This window comes from Myotis lucifugus, unplaced genomic scaffold (assembly GCF_000147115.1).
Source record: "Myotis lucifugus unplaced genomic scaffold, Myoluc2.0 scaffold_17, whole genome shotgun sequence".
NCBI classification, from domain to species: Eukaryota; Metazoa; Chordata; class Mammalia; order Chiroptera; family Vespertilionidae; genus Myotis; species Myotis lucifugus.
Window position 1 is genome coordinate 7747770 of NW_005871065.1, and position 21994 is coordinate 7769763.

General features: G+C 42.4%; 1 protein-coding gene across 2 annotated transcripts in view; it reads left to right on the forward strand.

Moving 5' to 3' along the window:
- DEPTOR (DEP domain containing MTOR interacting protein) overlaps positions 1–21994 on the forward strand; it is a 104119-nt gene that overhangs the window by 36513 nt on the left and 45612 nt on the right. For both annotated transcript variants that reach the window (XR_002828351.1, XM_023750955.1), the window contains exons 2-3: positions 9366–9544; positions 10610–10733. Coding sequence is in view for 1 of the 2 variants with exons in the window: in XM_023750955.1 (XP_023606723.1) it covers positions 9366–9544; positions 10610–10733 (303 nt within the window). In the remaining variant the exon portion in view is untranslated. The remainder of the gene's footprint in view (positions 1–9365; positions 9545–10609; positions 10734–21994) is intronic.

Below are 21994 nucleotides of genomic sequence, written 5' to 3' on the forward strand. Positions count from 1 at the left end.
CTCTAAAAATCACACGCCAAGTCTGGCCGGGAGTTAGTTCACTTGTCAGCTTTGTAGGGTTTTTGCAAGCGTGGGCCATAGACTCACAGGTTCCTGAGGCCCCGGGGAGGGTGCTATAGCGCCTGGAAACTTACTCCCTGAGAGTAAGCCTCACCTTGACCACACCCTGACCCAGAAAGGAAGGCTTGATCAGCACACACCTGATGGGCTGCTCTCCTTCTGCCTCCTCCCACCACCCTTTTCTTCTCCATAACACACTGCGGGTTCTGTTTCACTGCAACCCAGTGGTTTGCAAAGTGTGCTCCCTAAGGAGCCACAGCAGCATCCCTGGGCATTTGTTAGGAATGCCCATCATTGGGCCCAGCCATGAATGGTCTAACATGCCCTCTGGGTGATCTTCCTGCCAGCTGTCTTTGAGCATCACTGCTCTCACCTTTTCTAACTTGAATCTCTGCCTCCGGCTGCAGATCACCTGGCATGTATTTTTCATATTCCATCATTTTAGTTATCATTTCATGATCTTCTGTACTTCATCTTCCTCTATATATTTTTTCCCCTTTGTCTAAAAATTAGCTCTGAGACGTTTTTCTCAGGGAAGACGTTTTTAGTTTCTAACACTGGATTGCGATGTCTTTCTCAAGACGTGAGTACCGCCTGGGTGTTACCGGCAGTGACTTGCTAGGCTGTCGCAGCGTCCAGGCCAGCTCTCTCGTCAGCAGGCCACTCCTCGATAAACTGCTAGATTAGCAGCAGCCTCTGTTCCCAGGCTGCCCCATGGTGGAGTTCAGCAGACGGTCCAGCCAGAGTGAGGAGGCCAAGGTTGATGTTCTGGCGGGGAGAAGTGGGCAAGTCCCCTAACTTCTCCAAGTCTCGGTTTTCCCATGTGCAAAACAGTGATGTCAGGGAGGGCATGAACTACCGATCCTGAAGTTAAAACTAGATATTCCAGTTAAAACAGTTCAGTGATCGTAGTCATCTGTTTGGCTCTAGCAGCTCTCGCAGGAAGCAAGGACTCAGGAGTGTTTCCAGGCAGTGACTTGAGCGCTCTCTCACCTTCCATTCTCTCTGCTTGTACCTGCCACTCCACCTGCAGGGCCCTGGAGCTAATCCTTTAACAAAAGGGAGCAGCCGAGTCTGTCTGGAAGTTGCCAGCCCACCCTGTTGTTCCTGATTCACTTCCAGAGACATTAAGCAAATTTAGTGCAAAATCCTGTATCCGTGCTGGAAAACAACTCAACAACTGAGGACTGCATTGTTCTAAAAAGTAACTGAAATGGCTGTTTTGTGGCTTCTTGATGGTGCGTCTGGCAAAACCTGACAAGGAAATATATTACGTAATAATGACAGCAATAAGAGTTGACATTGAGAGCTTATCATTTGCTTGGCACTTTACAGTTTCCCATTCAATGCTCCCACTATAAGACATATGTTATGAGAAGTTGAACGCTTTGTCCAAAGTTACACAGCGAATAATGGATGGAACTTGAATGTGAACTCAGGCTCCATGGATGGAACTTGAATGTGAACTCAGGCTCCACAGCTCTTCTAGGACTGACTGATGAATAGTGCCTCTGAGTTCCTATTCCTCCCTGAGAGCTATACTCTCTTATCCCCCACTTACATCCACCTCCACTTGCGGCCACCTGAACAGGGACATAAAGGAAGGGACAGAATATACTGTTCTAAGTGAAGAGCAAACGCCTGTGTATTGGGAGGAAGGAGTCAGGACACAGCATCCTGGATTACAGAGGGGCAGGATGTGGTGTGGTGGCTGAGGCTGGAAACAGCAGCCAAGCTGTAAGAGCCCTGCCCAGGCCTTTACCGGGACAGCAAGTACCTTTATGTACCTGTGCTGAGTCACTGTGTCCTCGGTGAGTTCCACGAACCATGCCGGGCTTGTTCCTGCACCTGTAAAACGGCAATTAGAGGCCTGCTACTCCTGGGTGTGGCGTGTAAACAATAATGACTTGTTTGAAAAAAAAAAAGATTCTGGAGTTTCTTGGAAAGGTGCTGTGCAAGCAGGGAGAGCACCGTTCTTCTGAGACTCAGAGGATGAGATCAGAGCTGGAGATGTCGATACGTTGCTCTGTGTTCCTTTAGAGCAGGAGACCTCTGAGGGGAAAAGCCCACGTGAAAGAACGCAGTGAAAATCTCAGGTCTAATGAGATAAGGAAGGCTGACTTAGGGACCTTCCTGCCTCGGCCCTATACTTACCCTTATCTCCGGGATGAGATGAAAGAGTTATTTATTTATTTAAAATTTTAAAATTACAGTTGACATACACTATTAGTTTCAGGCGTACCACATAGTGATTAGACATTTCTATACTTTACAAAGTGATCACCCCGATAAGTTGAGTGCCCATCTGGCACCACACATAGTTATGAGGCATGAGAGATTAGTGAGGGGTTCCTGGACTCTTCTATTCGCATCCCATTAAAAAGTAGTTGTTATTTGTCTCGTGTGGACTGATGCTGACTCCCTGGGATGGTGTCACTCACCAGGTCCATTCCCTGTCCCCCAGGAGTGTCATCCTCAATTAGTGCCAACATGAAGACAATATGATGACTGCTTTGGTAGACACTTCTGCGCACCCTGTTGGTATTTGCATTGGCAGCAGGATCTGTGTGGTGTGTAGATTGCATACATTTTTACTTTACCATGACACCCTAGCATAACTGGAATAGTTTTTCCTTCTTAGCCTGTCTGAGCATAAAATAGGCAGAAAACAGATGCTCCTGTCATTTAAAATGTGATGTGATGGAAACCCATCTCCACATAAAAATCAGAAGATCTGGGTTCAAATCCCGACTCTCTTTCTTTGAAAATGTGGCTTGATCACATCACTTTAATTTTGCTGAGCTCCCTTCCTTATCCATCAAATGAGTAAGCCACTGTTTTCCTGGGTCACAGGGGTACTTTTCATCTCAGCTCTGACAGTCTATGGCTTCATCTAGATCAGTGATGGCGAACCTATGACACGCATGTCAGAGGTGACACGTGAACTCATTTTTTTGGTTGATTTTTCTTTGTTAAATGGCATTTAAATATATAAAATAAATATCAATTGTTTTACTATGGTTCCAAATATCAAAAAATTTCTATATGTGACACGGCACCAGAGTTAAGTTAGGGTTTTTCAAAATGCTGACACGCCGAGCTCAAAAGGTTCGCCATCACTGATCTAGATGTAAGGTACTCCTGTTACTATTTCTGCTAATACTGCTTCATCACGGTTTTAAATAGTGAATGATAGATGGGACCGGGAATCAAACATGCTTCTTGCCTGGGTGTGTTTACCATCTCCTTTCGTTGTGGCAACAAGACACACAGCATACATGGGACTTTGCTTTGGACATGAGAGGAGGCCTGGAAGGGCCCTAGACAGAACTTATAGCTCTGACTTTCCGATTCACAGAGCCATTGTTTACAGCCCCCCTGAAAAGGAGCCTTGCATATTATGTGTGTGTGTCTTTGTGTGTTTCCAAGACCTATTCCTTCTGGCTCTCGAAGATCACATGTGCTCTCTTAACATTAACCAGTTCCATTCTCTTTCCTGCCTGTTGCTGTCTGTATTTGTTCTGTTGTTCTGACGAGGCTGGGAGAGTTCAGGCATCTTCTTGAAGCAACACTATATGAAATGTGTATTAGGATCTTATCTCACATAACACACACATATACATATGTATGTAATCATGCAAGGATACATACACAACTATTAATATTGGGTCCCTTTGGGGTCAATGAAAATGTCAAACACATCCCAAGGTAAATACAATAGTCTAGCAAACGCCTGTGCATCTGTCTCCTAGCGTCAACAACGATCAGTTCATCACCAGTTATACAACTTGGTATTACACATATTTGAATTTTTCTCTCTACTATGAACATGTATTATTTTGATCATTTGAAATTTGCATTATGAAATAAATGCACATGTTCAAAGGAAATGCAGCAGGTTAGATTTCACTTGTTCCTGTCTTTCCTCTCATCCTTGTAGGGTGGGTGATGAACAGTGATTTTCTCTAAGTCCTCAAATCCCCAGGGACAGATATTGGCTGTTGCTGCAGAACATCTGGAAAGGACAATAGCTTTGGTTTAAAGAACATTTATGTCAGGGCTCTGGCCCAAATCACAAGGCTCACACTGTCAGCCCCACTGTTTGACTTGCTGTGTTTTTTAATAAACCGTTTACTTTGGCTGAGATTTATGACGCTGTTTTTAAATGAGAATCTGTAGTTTCTGCCTCTCCTTTGTTCCCTGGGTTCCACAACCTGCTGCAGTTCTCTGCAAGCTATTTTAAAAAAAAAACAACGCACAAAAAAAACCACACAATAATTTCTCCTTCCCTTATCAGATGGACGGTAATTTTGCAGGGATTATTAACACCCTGAACCGAGTAGTGTTTGTTCTGCTCGGGCGGGAAGAGGAAATTGTCTGATGCAATTTCGGCAGCTGGTTAGCTGGACAGGAATAGAACATTACAAAATCACCTTGAATCTTAAGCCTGCGCACCAGTTGTCTGAGATGAATGATGGGAAGGTGTTTTTGTACTGAAATTCCTTAGCCAGTGGGATTGAAAAGGCAGCTGAAATAGAGATGATTCGTTATTCTCCCCAGTGGCACAGTGTGGATTGACTTGGCCGATGTGGATTGATCCTGAGTACATAGTAGGCACCAATGTTTTTCATATCATTGAAGATCTATTTTCTACTATGCACCAGGCACTAAAATGATAAAACTAAATAAACAACCCTCTCTTCGTATCCTTGACCTCATTTAATTGCAATACCGTGGGATGAATGCTTTATTAGTGTCATTAAAATATTATGAAAAAACAGAGGAGAGGTTGTTTCCTGGCTTTGGAAGGCTGGGAGATGTCCACTGAGGAGGTGTCGTTCAGGCTGAAGAACAAGAACAAGCAGAATTTTTTGAATTAATGAAGCCCAGAGAAGGGTACATTCTAAGCAGAGGCGGTCTGTCTGGGTCAGAGGCATGGCGGGCGATGACATGTTCAGGGGATGGAGAAGAGCCCAGTGTGTCCAGACTGCAGGGCAGGTGTGCTTGTGCGGGGGGGGGGGGGGGGGGGGGGGAGAGAGAGAGAGAGAGAGAGAGAGAGAGAAGGAAGCTTGGGAGGGAGGAGGCCTGGGTCAGGGTAGAAGGTCTTTGGAAGGAATGATTCCAGGACACGCTCCTTAGAACCTGGGTAGGGGAGGTTCTTTGGATCCAGGGAATCGAGGCTTACACAGCCATGGAAGGGGTTGGTCCTGTTCTGGTTATTGCCGTGTGTGCACAGGTGGAAGAAGACTGGAAAACTCTACAGAGCCAAGGCGCTTCAGGTTGCCTCTTGCCATCTCTCATTTCCAGCTTTACGGGCTTCTTTCTCTGTCCTCTCAGCCTCGCTGTGCTGTCCCGCCCACTCCCCCTCACTCCTCAGTGTCCTTCAGTGCTGCGGACTTTTGACCTTTGTTCTAGGATTCCATGGAGACAGTATGGAGGATGTGGAGGGTGTATGCGGGAGAACTGAATGGGGAAATCAGGAAATACTCTGGACACCGCAGCTGAACCCCTTTAGCCAGAGCACCCCACGTTGCTCTGCTTTACACATTGACATCTGGGCGACTTCTGCTTCAAGAAAGTGTCCTATGGCACAACTAAAGCTTGAAAACGTCTCTCTAGTTTAAATCTCGGAGGGAGCCATTCTGCTTGGCTTAGCTGATCACTGTCACTTCACTCAGGCAGAGCCTTATGCTCCTGGTCTCCCTGTGACCTGCCCGTGGGCATGGGCAGGGAGGCCCCACGCAGAGACAGCAGGCAGGGGGTTTGAACCCTGTGTGGGTGGGTAAGGTGTCGAAGGCAGTTTAACACAAAGGGGATGTTGGACATGGCAGACAATATGACTGACATGTCCAGGCAAGGTGCTGGGTTTAAAAGTGTGGCTTTTAGCCCCGAGCTCAGCATTTTGCAGTCTTTCTAGAGAATGCGATTCCATGAGAGGCTGAGCTATGCAAAATTGTTGTTTTTCAATGAAACTTGAAAATATTGCTTATCCAGAATTCTTTTCCCTCCATCATATTTCTGCTCAGTTTTCTAAACACGGAAATGTACCAGGCCCTGGTGGGCTGAGGGGTGCTGTCTAGTGCTTTCCCACGGAGCAAGGCGGGAATCAAATATGCTCAATAATCAGAACCAAGCTTGGGGTTCGTCAAAGAGTAGTAACTGAAAGGTTCTATTCTGGAATATTTAAAGATAAACATTATCTAATATATATATATATATATATATATATATTTTAAAGCTGGAAAGTTTACAGGAGCTAAAACTCCTCTTTTGGCTCATAACCTATTTCTCCCTCTACCAAATTATATGCTAGCGTATCCCACATTTCAACTTCTAAGTAAATTGGTCTTCATTATTCTTGAATTCCTGGCGGACATCACGTCTAAGAATTAATGTTTCGCATTCTGCCACTTTGAGCCTGTTAAGTGTCATTGTCACTGAATTCATTAGAAGGATTCGTGTGAGGACTTTAGTGCCTCTGTGAACATGTTTTTGTTTTGTTTTTAAATTAGGGCTCATTTATATGTTACTAATAATTACACCTTTACATGGGTATCATTTGTGGTTTTTACATGACCCGCCTTGGGAGTTGGCATGAGGATTAATACCAATAAAGCCATTAAAACTGTGCCTGGCACGTGCTCAGGGCTCAAACGCTAACTCGATCCCGGTTAGTGAGCGTTGTGACAGTGTGATCAGGCAGATGCCCTTTTACCAATGGGACTCTCATGCTCAGAAGTTTGATTGCCTGGAATTACAGGCAGAGTCAGGACCAGAGCCGGGTCTTCATAGCCCTAGTCTTATGCTCCTGACTGTCCTTGTAACTCACATTTGGGGGTTTAGTATTTCTTTCTTTCTAAAATTAATTTAAAATTTTTATTTTCAAATTTTAAATTACTGTTGATGTTCAATATTATATTAGCTTCAGGTGCACAGCATAGTGGTTAGACATTTGGGGTTCAGTATTTTAACCCAGGAATGTTGGGGGGATGCAGACATCAGGCCAATGGCAGTTTCTATGCAGTTAACAGATGTCTCCCCTTCCCCCTGCTGATGCCCCAGCTGAGCCCTTCATCCCCAGGCTACTCAGGAGCCTCCTGTCTTCCACAATTGGTTGTCTTAGCTCAGGCTGCCATAACAAAGTATCATAGATCGAGTGGCTTAAACAGCTAAAGTTTACTCTCTCACAATTCTGGAAGCTAGAAATCTGAGATCAAGGTATTGGCAGGGCCCTGGCCCAGCAGCTCAATTGGTTAGAGCCATTGTCCTGATACACCAAGGTTCTTTGTTCAATCCCTGGTCAGGGCACATACAAGATGCAAACAACGAATGCAGAGATAAGTGAAACAACAAGTCGATGTTTCTCTCTCTCTTCCTCTCTCTCCCTTCCTCTCTCTCTAAAATTAATATTTTTTTTTAAAAAAGGCATTGGCAGGGTTGGTTTTCCTAGGGCCTCTCTTTGACTTATAGATGGCCTCCTTCTCTGTGTCTTCGTGTGGTCTTCCATCTGTGCATGCCTGTGTCCTCATCTCCTCCCCTGATAAGGACACCAATCATATTGGATTAGGGCCCGCCCTATTGACCTCATTGTAATTTAATTGCCTTTTAAAAGACTATCTCCAAATACAGCCACATTCTGGGGTACCAGGTCTTAGGGCCTCAACATATGAATTTTAGGGGACCACTACTTGGCCTATAACAGTGTCTAGCAAGGAAGAGCAGCTTAGCCTCAGAGCTCCAGCCCAGTATGCTCCCAACTCCTAATCATGACCCTTGGGATATCAAAACCCATTAAATATCACTTAGTGCACTCTGTTAAAACACACACACACACACACACACACACACACACACACACACACAAACAGTGAGAGTATGATTCAGTTCTTTCCTTAGGGAGTGGGAGAAAGGAGGGTGAGACATGCAGTGTGTCAGGCACTATGCTGGGTTGCTGGTGCTTCTTAGACATTATATCCCCAAATCTCAACTAATTAGTGCACTCCATAACTGCCTCCATTTTACAGAGAAAGGAAGAGACATTACGCTACTTGCCCAGATCACACAGTTACTGTGTGATTTTCTCATGTGTCATTCCTCTTTCTCAGCAATGTTAAGGATTGACGGAAGGAGCATAGGAGCCATGTGGGTGAAGTAGGAGGAAAGTGATCTCATGGTTCACCCAACTCAGACCCTTCCCTTGAGAATTAACAAATACAAGGCTGATCAAAGAAGGAAGATAAATGGGAGAAACTATTTTTTCCAGACTGGTTTAAAACTTTTGGAAAAAAGTTACTGAGTTCTGAAGGGAATAAGGGAATGCTCTGTGTCAACCACTTACTGCTACACTCATCCATCAGCCTATACAAATTGAATTTATTCAACAGCTTTAATCCATCTGCTGGATTTTTTATTACTCCTCCCCTGCTAGAGGCAGCATGATGTGCCCTTTGAAAAGCTGGACTCTGAAATGAGACCATCAGGGTCCAAATCTTAGTTAGGCAAGTGGTTGTAGGCAAGTCTCAGTTCTCTCTGCTGGAAGGAAGGAAGGGAAGAAGGAAGGAAGGAAGGAAGGAAGGAAGGAAGGAAGGAAGGAAGGAAGGAAGAGAGAAAGGGAGAGAGGGAGGAAAAGGATAGCAATAATAACTTCTGATTAGATTGTTATTGTGAACATTGAGTCAATCTATGTAATGTGCTCAAATCAACACCTGGAACCTAATAAACCTCATGAAAGGATTAACTGTTGCCTGTATAGAAAACAAGGCCCATAAAGGCAAGAATCTTTGTGTATTTTCTGATGTATATCTCTAATGCCCTGAAGTGCCTAATGGGCAGGTAATAGACATTGTCATAAATTCATATTTGTTCTATGAATGACTGAGAATGCAAATATGGTGGACCCTGAGCAATCTGCAATGAAGAGGAAATACCCAGTTTCAGCAAGTTTGTAGAGTTTTTGTTGGTTGGCTGGTTGAAGCTGTAAGCCCCCTGGTGAAGAGATAAATAGAAGGGAGTGAGTCAGGGGAGGGGTGGGAGAGCTTTTTTCAGCCTCCTGAATGGCAGGAGAGCTCTAGGTTGTCTGGTTGTATTTTCCTCCCATTTACCTGTATCACCTGTAGATCTGGGGATGAAATCACTCGCTGGGGCCTCAGGGCTCGACACTGTGGCCGTCACTCACTGACACTGAAATAGTTGGATGCCACTCTGGTACCTTCAGAGCTTCCATCCTGTCACTGCTCTCTGGGATGGGTTTAATAATTTGTGTTGTCATCAAAATTTCTAAAATGATTGCCAAATTTTCTTTCCAGGCTCAGGTTGCATGAGGAAAAGGTTATTAAAGATAGGCGACATCATCTCAAAACCTACCCAAACTGCTTCGTCGCCAAAGAACTGATTGACTGGCTGATTGAGCACAAAGAGGCTTCTGACCGAGAGACAGCAATTAAACTCATGCAGAAATTAGCAGACCGGGGCATCATTCATCATGGTGAGTGAGGCGACACTAAAGGAGAAATGAAGGACCACATCTTTATTCCAGATATGAACCTACCCATTTACAAAATAAAACATTTGACTTTAATTGCCTCCTGTGAACCTTCCCCAGCTTCTTTTCCTTCCTCTCTCTAAGAGGCATCTGGATTTATTTCCATGAACTTCTTTATACTTTTTCTTCTTCCTGTATGTGCATCTTTTTGCAACATATCATATTGTTTTTAAATCATTATAGAGATGGTTATTTATTCGTTTGCAGCTTGATCAATGTGCTTTTGGGGAGTCTCATCTATACTGGTAGTGTATCTCCTGTTTTCTTATTTTCACTGCTATATATCCCATGTATAATTGTGCCATCATGCATTTATCCGTGGACATTGAGGTTATTTCTAACTTTTTGCTGTTACGCTCAATGGTGCAATGAATATTCATGAACATGTCTCCTTAAAATCGCTAACCCTGGCCAAGATCTTGCACATGCTGGTATTCTCTCGGGCTAGAATTCCCTTTCTCTTCATTTTTGCTTAATTGCTACTCATTGTTCACGTCTCCACTTACATGCAAACTCTTTAGAGAAACATCCAGTCCCCAAAGCTAGGTTCCTGGGGTACTGGGTACTCCTTCTTTGGGCCCCCATATCTCCTCACCTCCTTCATAATCTTATCACATCCTATTTTAATTACATGTTGACATTTCTCTTTCTCTCGCTAGATTTCACATTCTTTATGGTTGATGCCTTCCCTGATATCATGCTCAAGCAGAGTTTGTGGAATGAATGATGAATTGAATTTGGTGACCTTTTTTTGTTGTTGTTTTTGTTTGTTTTTTGTGTGACCTTTTTAATACGTAATGATGATGATGATGATATAATAGCTAATAATACTGAGCACTTACTTTGTTCCAGGTACCACACTAAATACTCTACATGTATTAAGTCATAGAGTAGCGTGCTTGAGAAATTAGGTAGTAAAACAAATCTTAATTAGCATTATAATTCATTTGAGTCAATAAATAAGAATTTTTTTTTCTTATTTGCCCCTCTCTGTATATTGTGTTTCAGTGTGTGATGAGCACAAGGAATTCAAGGATGTCAAACTCTTTTACCGCTTTAGAAAGGATGACGGCACCTTCCCATTGGACAACGAAGTGAAGGCCTTCATGAGAGGACAGAGGCTATATGAGAAGTATGTTGCACTTGAAATCCCCCACTGTAACCTTAACTTTTGGAGAGAAGCAAGGCTATTTTAGTCTTTTATCATTTTGACTTCAGCCTGGCTCTTCCATGTGGGATGGTTACATAACTGTTATAATGAGAAAACTTCTCACTCACTTGCTTTGCTCTTTGCCAGAATTACGTCACTTTCATAAGATTCTAATAAAGAATTATTAAATAGTGTTTTCTATATTTAACAAAACCCCAGAAGTAAAAACAGAAGGTTGGAGCTTGATGTTTGCAATCAAAAGATGCAGCTGCCCATTCTCTCTTTAAAACACTGTTGTGTAACCTGGAGGTTTAGTCTTGTAAATGGCTAGAGATGCAGTGTCAAGTGCAGTGGAAGTCTAAGTTCAGGTTGAGAAATGAGTAGTGAGAGAACTTCAGGTAGAGGAAGAATCTCAGAGCATTTTGAGAAATGAATATACTGTAGCCCAGGAGTATTTGATTGGTGGATCTTGAATCTCCCCAGTCATCTCTGAGCTGATCTGCTATTTCTATCGTTCCTAGTCCATCCTACCTTCCTTGTTTTTATTCCCCCGCATCCTCCCGGGCAACCATAAGAGAAAGGAGTGCAGGAGCGATGGTACCCCCGCTTCCCCGCCCTTTACTCTGTTTGCCTTTCAAGGTTCAGGGAGTTGAACATATGTCTTTATCACATAAAAGAGTTTACTCTGTGATGGGTGGGTTGGTGCATGGGGGAGAGGGCCTGGGTGGTCAAATAATGGTTAAGAGCCAGAAAGGACTGAGTTCTAGCCCTGTCACCTTACCTTTGTAAACCTCAGTGTCCTCTTTTATGACATGGAAGTAATGATAGCACCCACCTCCTAGATGTATAATTCTGTGTGGGAATTAACAGAATAAGCTGTGTCAAATACTTAAGTATTTAGCTGAGTAACTCTGGTATGTCATTAGACTCCATCGATGAAAGCCATTTTGGAAATTAACATGAAAGTGATGGCCATCTATGAACCTCCTATGTCCTGCCTCTGTTCCAGTTCTGTTCACCTTTGTTTCAAGCTGGGATTGTCCAACCACTTAATGCCCAATATGTACTAGTTTGCCTGTCATCTGCTTCCGATATTGAAGAATAGAAAAACCCTCATCTCTCTGACTCACATGAATTTGAATGGAAGGGATCCCTCAACACCTCCATTGTCTACCTGAGTGTGTCTATATGTTTTGTTGCTGTTTTATTTTACTTTCTTAGTTCCTTTAGGACAATCCTAGCAGGTGTTGGGTATTTAGATTACCATCTTGATCACTTTAAGCTATAAGATTCCAGGTTGTCAAAAACATACATGTCATTTCCAAGGAAGGAAGCCAGGGGTTTTGTGACACTCTTCTCTAGCTACAGTTGATCTCTCGGGATCTGGGTAACCATACTGAGGGAATTGGGATTAGCAATAACTGAAAATGTCTGATACAGAACTATTCTTGCCAATGGGATGGGTATAATGGGTATAGGACCAAAATAAGAAAAGTAAAAGAGAGTTGTCATAGCTTCTAGAAAACAAACTTACTCTAGCTCCTTATATCCTATGCACCATTCACACTGAACTGTGTGTCTCTGGAGTAGCCTTCAGGCCATTTATTAATTCATTAATTATTCAACAAAAGTTCATTGAGCTCTTACCACATGCAAGTACAGTTATGGGCACTGGAAATGTGCCCTGAACCAGAGACAGACAAAGCCCCTGGCCCCATTTAATTAAAGAGATAGACACTAAATGGATATCACATGAAGAGGAGTATAGTGGAATACATGGTTTTCAGTGCTAGAAAGAAAAAAAGACTTACTGAGAGTGGTGAGGTATGGCAGATAGGAGGGTCACGGAAGACTTCCCTGAAAAGACTGCATTTGAATAAAGTGAGCCTTGCAGATATCTGGTAGAAGAGCATCCCAGACAGAGGGTACAGCAAGAATAAAGGCTTGGAAGCAGGAATGTGCATGGTGTATCTTATGTCAGTAAGGAGGCCAGAGTGTCCAGAGGGCAGGAAGTAAGGGGAGAATAGTAGGAGATGAGTTGAGGCCAGATCATATAGGATCCTTTAGGCCATGATGTGCACTGAGGATTTTAAGTATAGTGGGAAGCCTTTGGAGAGTAGGGAGGAGAGAAGTGGCATATGATGTACTTTTTGTATATGCTGTTCCCTCTGCCTAGAAGACTCTTGAGACTATTCTTAACCCCTTTCTTAGTTCACTCTCACTCCTCCTGGCTGCATGTTCACTATGACCTTCTCTGTGAATCCTTCCATATCGCCTTATGACTGAATTAGGTGCTGTAACTGTGTTTTACCCATCTAAGAGCTATATTAAAATTTCATCTGTGTTTACTGTGTTAGATTATGAAACATAAGGGTAGGGACTGCTTTATTTTTCTTTGTATGTCTTATGGTTTCACATGTGCCTCGCCAGATGTAGATGGTAAATATTTGCTGAAAAGTATGAATAAACTCTTCGATCCCTGGATGAATTGATCAATATTGCTGTACTTTCTCTGTGTGCAGTTGGCTTTCCAGTCATTAGTGTTCACCGTCTCAATTTCCAAGTAAATTTATTTCTTCAAACTGCTTGTGAAATTAGCGCTAGGAAAAGTAATTTAATAAGTACTTAACCTTGCCTGAACTGGCTGCCACCTCGCAAAGCTTGGCTCCTACTTTTGGTTGCTGGGTCATGCATGGAACAAACGTTAGGCTCTTTGGAATTGATGGTGTAGTTTACCTATTTGATCAGTTTTGTTTAGTGTAATTCTATTGTATGCATTTTTTCTTGTTTCCCTGGACATCTTTTCCATGAATCTCAGCATGTACTATTCTTTTGTAACTTTTGGGGTACTTTAAAAAATAACATGAAGAAATGCATTTCTGCTTTTGTTCATAGCTCATCTTTTCAAGTATTTTTCGATATTATTTTAGGATCCTCTAATATTTGTAAAAGAAGGTCTTGCAAAATACAAGGGGGGGCAAAAGTAGATTTACAGTTGTTCCTATGGAAAATAATACAATAAATAATTATATAAGAATACACTTTTTGTTTTATGTACTCACAATTGTAAACTCACTTTTGCCCCACCCTGCATGTTCCTTTTGTTATTTTCCTTTTAAGAAAATGAAAACAGATAATATTTGTTGATTTCTAACTCTGTATTGGACATCCTGACAAATCCATTTTATTTAATCACCATAACAACCTCTATGCTATCATTGTCTCCATTTTATGGATGAGAAAAATGCGGTAGGGAGAGGTTAAGTCTCATACCCAAGGTCACCTCCCTAGTAAAAATCAGCTGGGATTTGAACCCAAGAGCTCAGAGTCCAAACTTATTGCTACTAGGCTATTAATAAATTTTTTCCTTTAGTGGAGATTATATGAATAAAATCAATGTTCACTTCAAAATGTAGTTTATCTTAAAATGCATGGCAGAGTTTATAAATATGGGGGTATGGAACTTTCTATAAAATTTTATTGAAAATATTCCAGGATTCTAAAGCAGACACTGGCAAAAGAGAGCGAAATGATTTCCCTTCCTGGTAAATCTTTGTGATCAATGTGATCAAAACAATGCCCCCCCCTTTTTTTTTATAACTTAACCTCTTCAAAGCATTTCCATTAGATTATTTTCTCTGAACTTCCTTAATAGAGTAATAATAGAATAGTAAATGATGTTGATGATAATGATGATGATGTAAATAATGACATAAAATAGATGGGGCATTACGTTATGGCCCTAGAAGGAGGAGCCCGCAGGACCCGAAGCAGTTAAGTCATTTCTGGGTGGTGACTGCAACTGGAGAGGGACAGAGAGACACCTGACCCCGGGGTGCCAGGTGTGTAGACCACTGCTCTTCCACAACCGCTCACCAGCTCAGAGGGGCTGGCTGTGTTGTCAGGATTTCCTTTATGCTCTGCTTTTGCTTGTTTGTTCTGTGCTATGAATAGACTTGGTGAAACTTAGTGGTTTCTGGCTGCAGTTTTGCTGAGCCTTGCTGATTTGGGGGCACCCTGGCTTTCTCACCCTCCATGGTATTTCTCAGTCAGATATTTCATAAGACAAATCTTGGGGGGAGAGGGGTACCAAAACTAAAATGTAGTGACTCTGTTACCTCTTTTTTTTAAAAAAAAAAATACACACACACACACACACATACACACACACGCACACACACTAGAGGCCCAGTGCATGAAATTCGTGCACTGGTAGGGTCCCTAGCAGCTGCTGGCTGGGTCCTCCCTCCCTTCCCCTGGCCAGCCCTGCCCCCTGGTTGAATTCCTGGACAAATTCCTGGTTGAGGGGACAATTTGCACACTATGCTTTTATTGTATAGGATTTGTTGATTTCAGAGAGGAAGGAAAGGGAGAGAGAAATAGAAACATTAATGATGAGAGAGAATCATTGATCTGCTGCCTCCTGCACACCCTACACTGGGGATCGGGCCCACAACCCTGGCATGTGCCCTGACCAGGAATCAAACTGTGACCTCCTGGTTCATAGGTCGATGCTCAACCACTGAGCCAAGCCGGCCAGGCTCTACTACCTCTTAATGTCTTTGTCACTCCAGTTACCTTCACTCAGAGGTACTTGAACACATGCCAAGGGGCAGACGCTGGCCCTTTCAAGTTGTCTCACTGTGAGAAGTTATCGGTGAGCTGGTGACATGAATCCTGTGCAGCGAGTGACAGCAGGTGTGGGCTTCGGAGTCACACAGCCCTGGTCTCCAGTCTCAGCCTCACAGCTTGCTTGCTCTGTGACCTTGAGTAGGCTGCTGAGCCTCTCTGATCTGCAGCCTTAAATGGAGATAAGGCCAGGACCCACATGCACAGGCTATTGGGAAGAATAAATGAAATATGGTTGTACAATGCTAAGCACAGTGCTTGACTCACAGAAATGTTAGCGGCTGCTATTAGAGTAGTAAATAATAATATAAATGAATGATACCACTTAGTCTTACATTATTTCAAAATTTAGCCTAGCATAGTACTTCGGAGTCCAGGAGTCAGGCTACCTGGGTGTGAATCCTGGCTCTGATCCTCTGGGCTTGTGGTTTCACCGCTCTGTGCCTCTACTTGCCCATCTAGTAAATGGAGATATGGATCGTATTGACCTCAGAGACTTCTTGTGGGCATTAAGTGAATTACTATGTATAAGCCCACAGAACAGGGCTGAGCTCAGCGTGATTGCTCAGCTCCTGCTGCCAGCTTGAAGGGAGTGTGAGAGAGAGGGTGTGTGCTCCTGGATCAGTGCCCAGACTTTGTCATTTTGAGGAATCCGTCTGAGCACATCAGGAGCACAATGCATTTTTTCATCAACAAGGTTTCATTAAACCTTCCTTTCACTGTGGACTGAAGATGCAAAGAGTAAGGCATGGCATCTCTCCAGGAGGGGCTGACAATTTCCCACTTAATTTCCCATGGGCACAAACACCCCTAGACGCACAGCACATGAACAGGGCTCACACTCTCCCCAAAGAGTATAATTTTTTGTTTTCGAGTAAAACCTTTATAAGCAGGATCAGTATCTGTAACTTCAAAGAATGACATCGCATCTGGGTGCACTCCCTCTCACATGCTAGAAGATATTTGGGATGCATGCACTGAACTACAAAACGTGATTATCTTTCAGCAGTTAGCAAAATCGATCTCTTTAAGAAAAAGTCAAACTCTGGGTTATGAAGTGTTCTATAGACTGATAAACAGAATGAGCTCTAAAAGAGAATATGAGTCAGAGGTACAGTTTGGACTTTCCTTACTCAAACGAATAGTTGAACTGCACATTTTAAACTAAGCATGATTTTATCTTCAGACATGGAGGAGACTTCTCAGCTCTAATTCAACCTCAGTCTTACGTGGAGTTAAACCCCTTCTAGGTCTGGTTCATAGAGACATTGGTTTAGTTTTTTATCTAAAGGGCTTTTGGTTTTCTCAGCAGCAGGAGTTTCTCTCTCCATCCTCTAGTAGTCTCTTTATTCTGCCCAGGAGTGGAGACCTGCTGGAAGAATTGGTTTAAATGCCTGTATGCCATTCAATCTCTGTTGAGTCCCTACTGCTTCCTTTATATTCTCTCCTCCACAGACGGAAAAGAAATATAAGGGAGAAAGTGTGTCCAAAGGGGAAAAGCCCTTTTGTGTGTTTTATCTTATCAGAGGTTTCTCTACCAAGTGCCCCTGGGACCTTTTTCCTGTCCCCTCCCAGTGCCTGGCACAGTAAGTATTTGCTGAATGAACAAAGGACCCTGCAGGCTGGGATGGCTGTGAGCTGCCAAGCTTGTACCGCAAAGGAGCTCCGGAGAGCTTGCTTTTAATGACAAGCAGGGATCTCCAGACGTTGACCTTGTCTTGCCTCTTCAGAGTTTAATAGCATCTTATACATTAACATGCTTGATCCTCATATAACTCTGTGAGTCAGTTATGCCCAGTAGACACAATTAATCCCATGGTCAGGATGGGGGGTGTGTGAGCTAGAGAGAGATTTAATGAATGATGTCACCCTGAATCATGAAGTGGGAATTAAAAGAAAATAGTCTCCAGGCTTTTGACTCCATCTTGTTCTAACTCTGGTATAGATGTACTTTTCAGACTGAGATCAACTCTCTGCAAATTGATTCAAATTATGAAAATATGTTTGAATTATTTTGCAAACTTTAATAGAAATACTTTCTAATATGTTATGGACAACATTTTCAGTTTACCTGTGCTGCCCAATTAATTAGTAACCTCATAGAATCTCGCAATAAACGATTTCTGCCCTCTTGGTTTATTTGAAGAGTGTCCAAAGATTGCAAAGAAAGTGGGTTAAAAGTTGTTACCTTTTGCAACCTCTTATCTGGGATGTCAGGGGTTGATTATGATACAGTATATGTAATGCCAAGAACTGTTAAGTGTCTGGACATTTTACCCTACTTGCAAGCGAGCAAGTTTGCTGGCCGTCATTTCGTGGATGCTGAAAGAAGACGTAAGACCCCTGTGTTAGGGACAAAGGGTGGTTTATTACCTTCAGCAGTAGTAATAATAGAGTATCATCATTTTTTGGAACCAGTTTACCAAGACTTGTTCCCACAGAACAGCACAACCAGGGCCAGATGACACCTGCCTGGGTTGGGTTACAAAAAAGGAATCCCCAGCTTGAGGATCCTGAATCTTTTGTAATAGTCTTCAAGCAGACCTGCTCTCTGGCCCAGAAGGAGACATTATCTGTATTATACTGGACCATAGCAGATCTGCCCATTTGTTTCAGAGGGAAGACACTACCTTTATCGTCCAAGCCTGTTCATTACACAAACATTCTTGAAAAGCTAGTCTGGGACACAAGTTGTCAATGCTTCTGCTTGCAAGGTAGGAAGCAGTGTGAGCCCCATCTCTCAACAACTAAAACAAAAGGCACAAATTAAAGGGCCATCATCTCTTCTCACGCCATCTCTTCTCTGTATTTACCCATAACTTAAGAAGAAAATTTTAAGTGATTTCATTCTATGTGCAGAGGAATGTTAAAAAACAAAATTCAATGGAGTAAACTGGAAAAATTGGTTTTATTAAGTGAATCATGACTTGGGCAGCATCCCATCTAACAACTGGAAGTGTTGTGGAAAATGGAAGGTTTTTGTTGTAAGAAGGGTGGAGCCAGGGAGCTATTAGTGAAAGAAAAGACAGGATTATTTGGGGGCAGGACATCTCTGGGGAAAGAGGAAGGTTTTTATCATAGGTTGCCTCTCCTTTCTGTGGGGGATGGAGAGGGCCCATGTGACAGATAACTGATGCTTGACCAGAAAATTCCATACTAGTTGATTAAGATTATGTTTCTGGGAGAGGTTGAAACTGCAATTAGATCAGCTGTTTAATCTAGTTTGGGGCCTGTGGTTTTTTTTCTTCAACCGGAGTTGAAGAGATAGTGGAATAAACCTGGAGTTTCTGATGATAAAGACGAAAGCAGCAAACATAGGGCATCATTGATGTTTATTGTGCACCAAGTGCTTTACATGTGTTGTCTTATTAAAGCCTCATTCTGAACCAGTGGGACAAATGCTGTTATTCTCCCTTTGGCAAATAAGGAAATCGAGATGGCAGAGGTGAACTAACTTGCTAGAAAGCATGAGCAACATTTTTAAAAAATATATTTTTATTGATTTCAGAAAGGAAAGGAGAGAGAGAGAGATAGAAACATCAATGATGAAAGAAAATCACTGATTGGCTGCCTCCTGCATACTCCACACTGGGATCTAGCCCGCAAACCCAGGCATGTGCCCTGACCAGGAATCAAACTCTGACCTCCTAGTTCATAGGCCAATGCTCAACCACTGTGCAACACTGGCCAGGTATGGGCAACATTTTGAAGCCTGATTTCCAGCTCCAGAGACCATGATCTTAACTGGTTTTCAGTCTGTAGCTTCCATTTTGCAAAGATTCTACAGCTTCAATATAGGCGATAGCAATAATGAACACCGCTAAAATAGTGGTAAACAGGCGCAACTTGATAGATTTGTAAATGGGCCTGAAAGAAGTGTGTCTCCTATCTCTTACCAAGTCAAGGTTTTGGAAATTGCATTCTCCCTGCTGTCTCTTGACAATGCCACCCTCCCCCTCCTACACAATATGTGGCAATGATATTAGAGCTTTGGTCATATGCCCAGCAGGTAGTAGGTCAGCTGTGCTTGTCAGAAGTCATCAGCGGGGGGCGGGGGGGGGGGGGTAGGAGTTAGGAGGAGGAGGGGAAAAGGGAAGAAAATGGGAGATATCTGTAATACTATCAACAATAAAAAAGAAAATAATATCAATATATATATATATATGTAAAATATATAACGGAAGTCTCCGCCTCAATGTCATCTACAAATTCTAGTTCGATTGATTATTTAGAAATGACTTGATTTAAAGGTAAACATGTTGCTTCAATAGTAGACTAGGTTCATTGATCAAGATCGACTGTACTGGTGACTTCTGCCAAGTTTTCCTAATCCTGTGTGATTGCAAGGCTATGAACCAAGTCTCCATAGCATCGATTTTTGTCCATCTATCTCTGTAGTTACTTTTCAACTTGGCAGACTGGAAAAACCATTTAAGATTTCTGGAGTTGGAGAGGCGTGGGTCAGAGTTCTTTCCCAGCCACTGACTGAGACAGTCAACCTTTCTGAGTCCTTTTTTTGTCTTTGGAGCCTCAATGTCCAGGACATAGCATGTGCCCAATAAATGTTTGGTAAAAAGATGAATAGATAAATGGATGAATGGTCATTCGTATTTAGGAAAGAAGTCAATGGACAGGCCCCCCCCCCTTTTTTTTTCCTAGCCTGTGGAACATTCAAATTTGAGTAAAACCAGGAGTATATGTTTGCTATTGTAAGATCACTCTGATTGTATTTACTCATGCTAGCTTCTGATGATAAATATTCAAAGGATAAAAATTATAATCATAGCCATTATTTACTGAGCACTTCTCTGCTCCATCCACCACCCTGAGTATTTTTCATACATTATTTCTTTAAATTCTTTCTACACCTACGTCCCTGAGAGGGAGAAATTTTCATCAATTTATAGGTGAGGAAGGAGAACTTGAGATGGGCCAAGTAACATGCCTTACATCTCCAGTTGCTGAAGAGTAATTCTGGCCAAAAGTTGCTCATAGTGCAGGCTCTTTACTTTCTCACAATTGGCATTAAAAATTAAAAATTTAAATTCTGTGAGTGAACCTGTAGAAATAGAATACTATCTCTATCAGTCTTTGAATCCAATGACTAGCTTGCCAGTAAGTCAGTGGTCATTTCCTTCCATCTGGTAGAGATTAAGAACCCAGAGTCTTTCTGGAGGAAATAGCTCTTGTTGGTTTTTAAGTTTTGAGATTCTAGCCTGAGGGGATCAAGGCAGATGTGACAGGGTGAGGCTCCCCCAAACATTCTGCAACAAATGGGGGCAGGGGGAGAGATAACACACAGAGTAGAAGAGGGGGACGTCCTTCTGAGAGAAGAGGCAGGTACTGAAGCAACGTAAAAGTGGGTCTTTTTGAATGATACACATGAGAGACGGGGCTGCAAGTTTTTAAGGGAGGAGGGTATTGGTCCATTTTCTCAGGCTCTGTGTGGAGACTCCCTGGAGTAGGTGGCTTTGTCTTTAACACAGAGATTCCAAGAGGTGAAGTGTCTGTGTTGCTTTTCTTGCTTTATTTGCTAAATGAAAACACCCCTGCTTAATTATAATTTTTTTTCCACACAAAGCTGGGGAGTATAAGCAAAGGCATTGTTCCACCAAATGAAAAAAAAGCACCAAAGTGACAAAAAGCACTGAGTAATTGCAGAGCCCCTAACAAAAGAGTCAACCAGAAAGAAAGAAAAAATCCAGATAACATTTTTAACTTTATTACAGTTACATTTGTAGTAAAACTTTAGCTATAAAGTTAAATTTATTGAAGTATAATACATATAAAATACCCATATCATAAGTGTGCTGTTCAATACATTTTCATAAACTGAACACACTTATGGAACCACTGCCCAAACAGTATTTTTTATAGTACATATGTGTCCTTATTTTCCCATTGCTCCCCTAACACCCCCTCCACTTGTGCCTCACCCCTCTAGTGTCTGTGTCCATTGGTTATGCTTATATGCATGCATAAAGTCCTTTGGTTGATCTCTCCCTCTTCCCCCCCACCCTCCCCTGCCTTCCCTCTGAGATTTGATGGTCTGATCGATGCTTCTCTGTCTCTGGATCTGTTTTTGTTCATCAGTTTATGTTGTTCACAATGTTCTACAAATGAGTGAGATCATGTGATATTTATCTTTCTCTGACTGACTTATTTCGCTTAGCATAATGCACTTTTGCATTAGTGTTAGCATTCTCTAGAATATAAACTATCTTTTTAAGAAACTGAACTTGTTTGGCTTTTTTATGTTTCATCCATCACTTGAATGGCACCTCCTCTCCCAGAGTCTTGGAATTGGTTCTTCTGGCTGGTTTGGACTATTGCCCAAACTGACAAGGATTGACAAAAGTTGACAAGAGTTAAGTCTCAGAAGTGTGGTGTGTGTGTGTGTGTGTGTGTGTGTGTGTGTGAGTGTGTGTGTGTGAGTGTGTGTGTGTGTGTGTGAGTGTGTGTGTGTGTGTGTGTGTGTGTGCGTGCACATCTTTTGTTCACTGCTATTTTGTGCCAGGTAATACCCTACATGCTTTATACAGATTAGCTCTACTGTTTACAATTCCGTTGAGGTAAGCATTATTATCCTCATTACATATAAGAACAAACTCTAT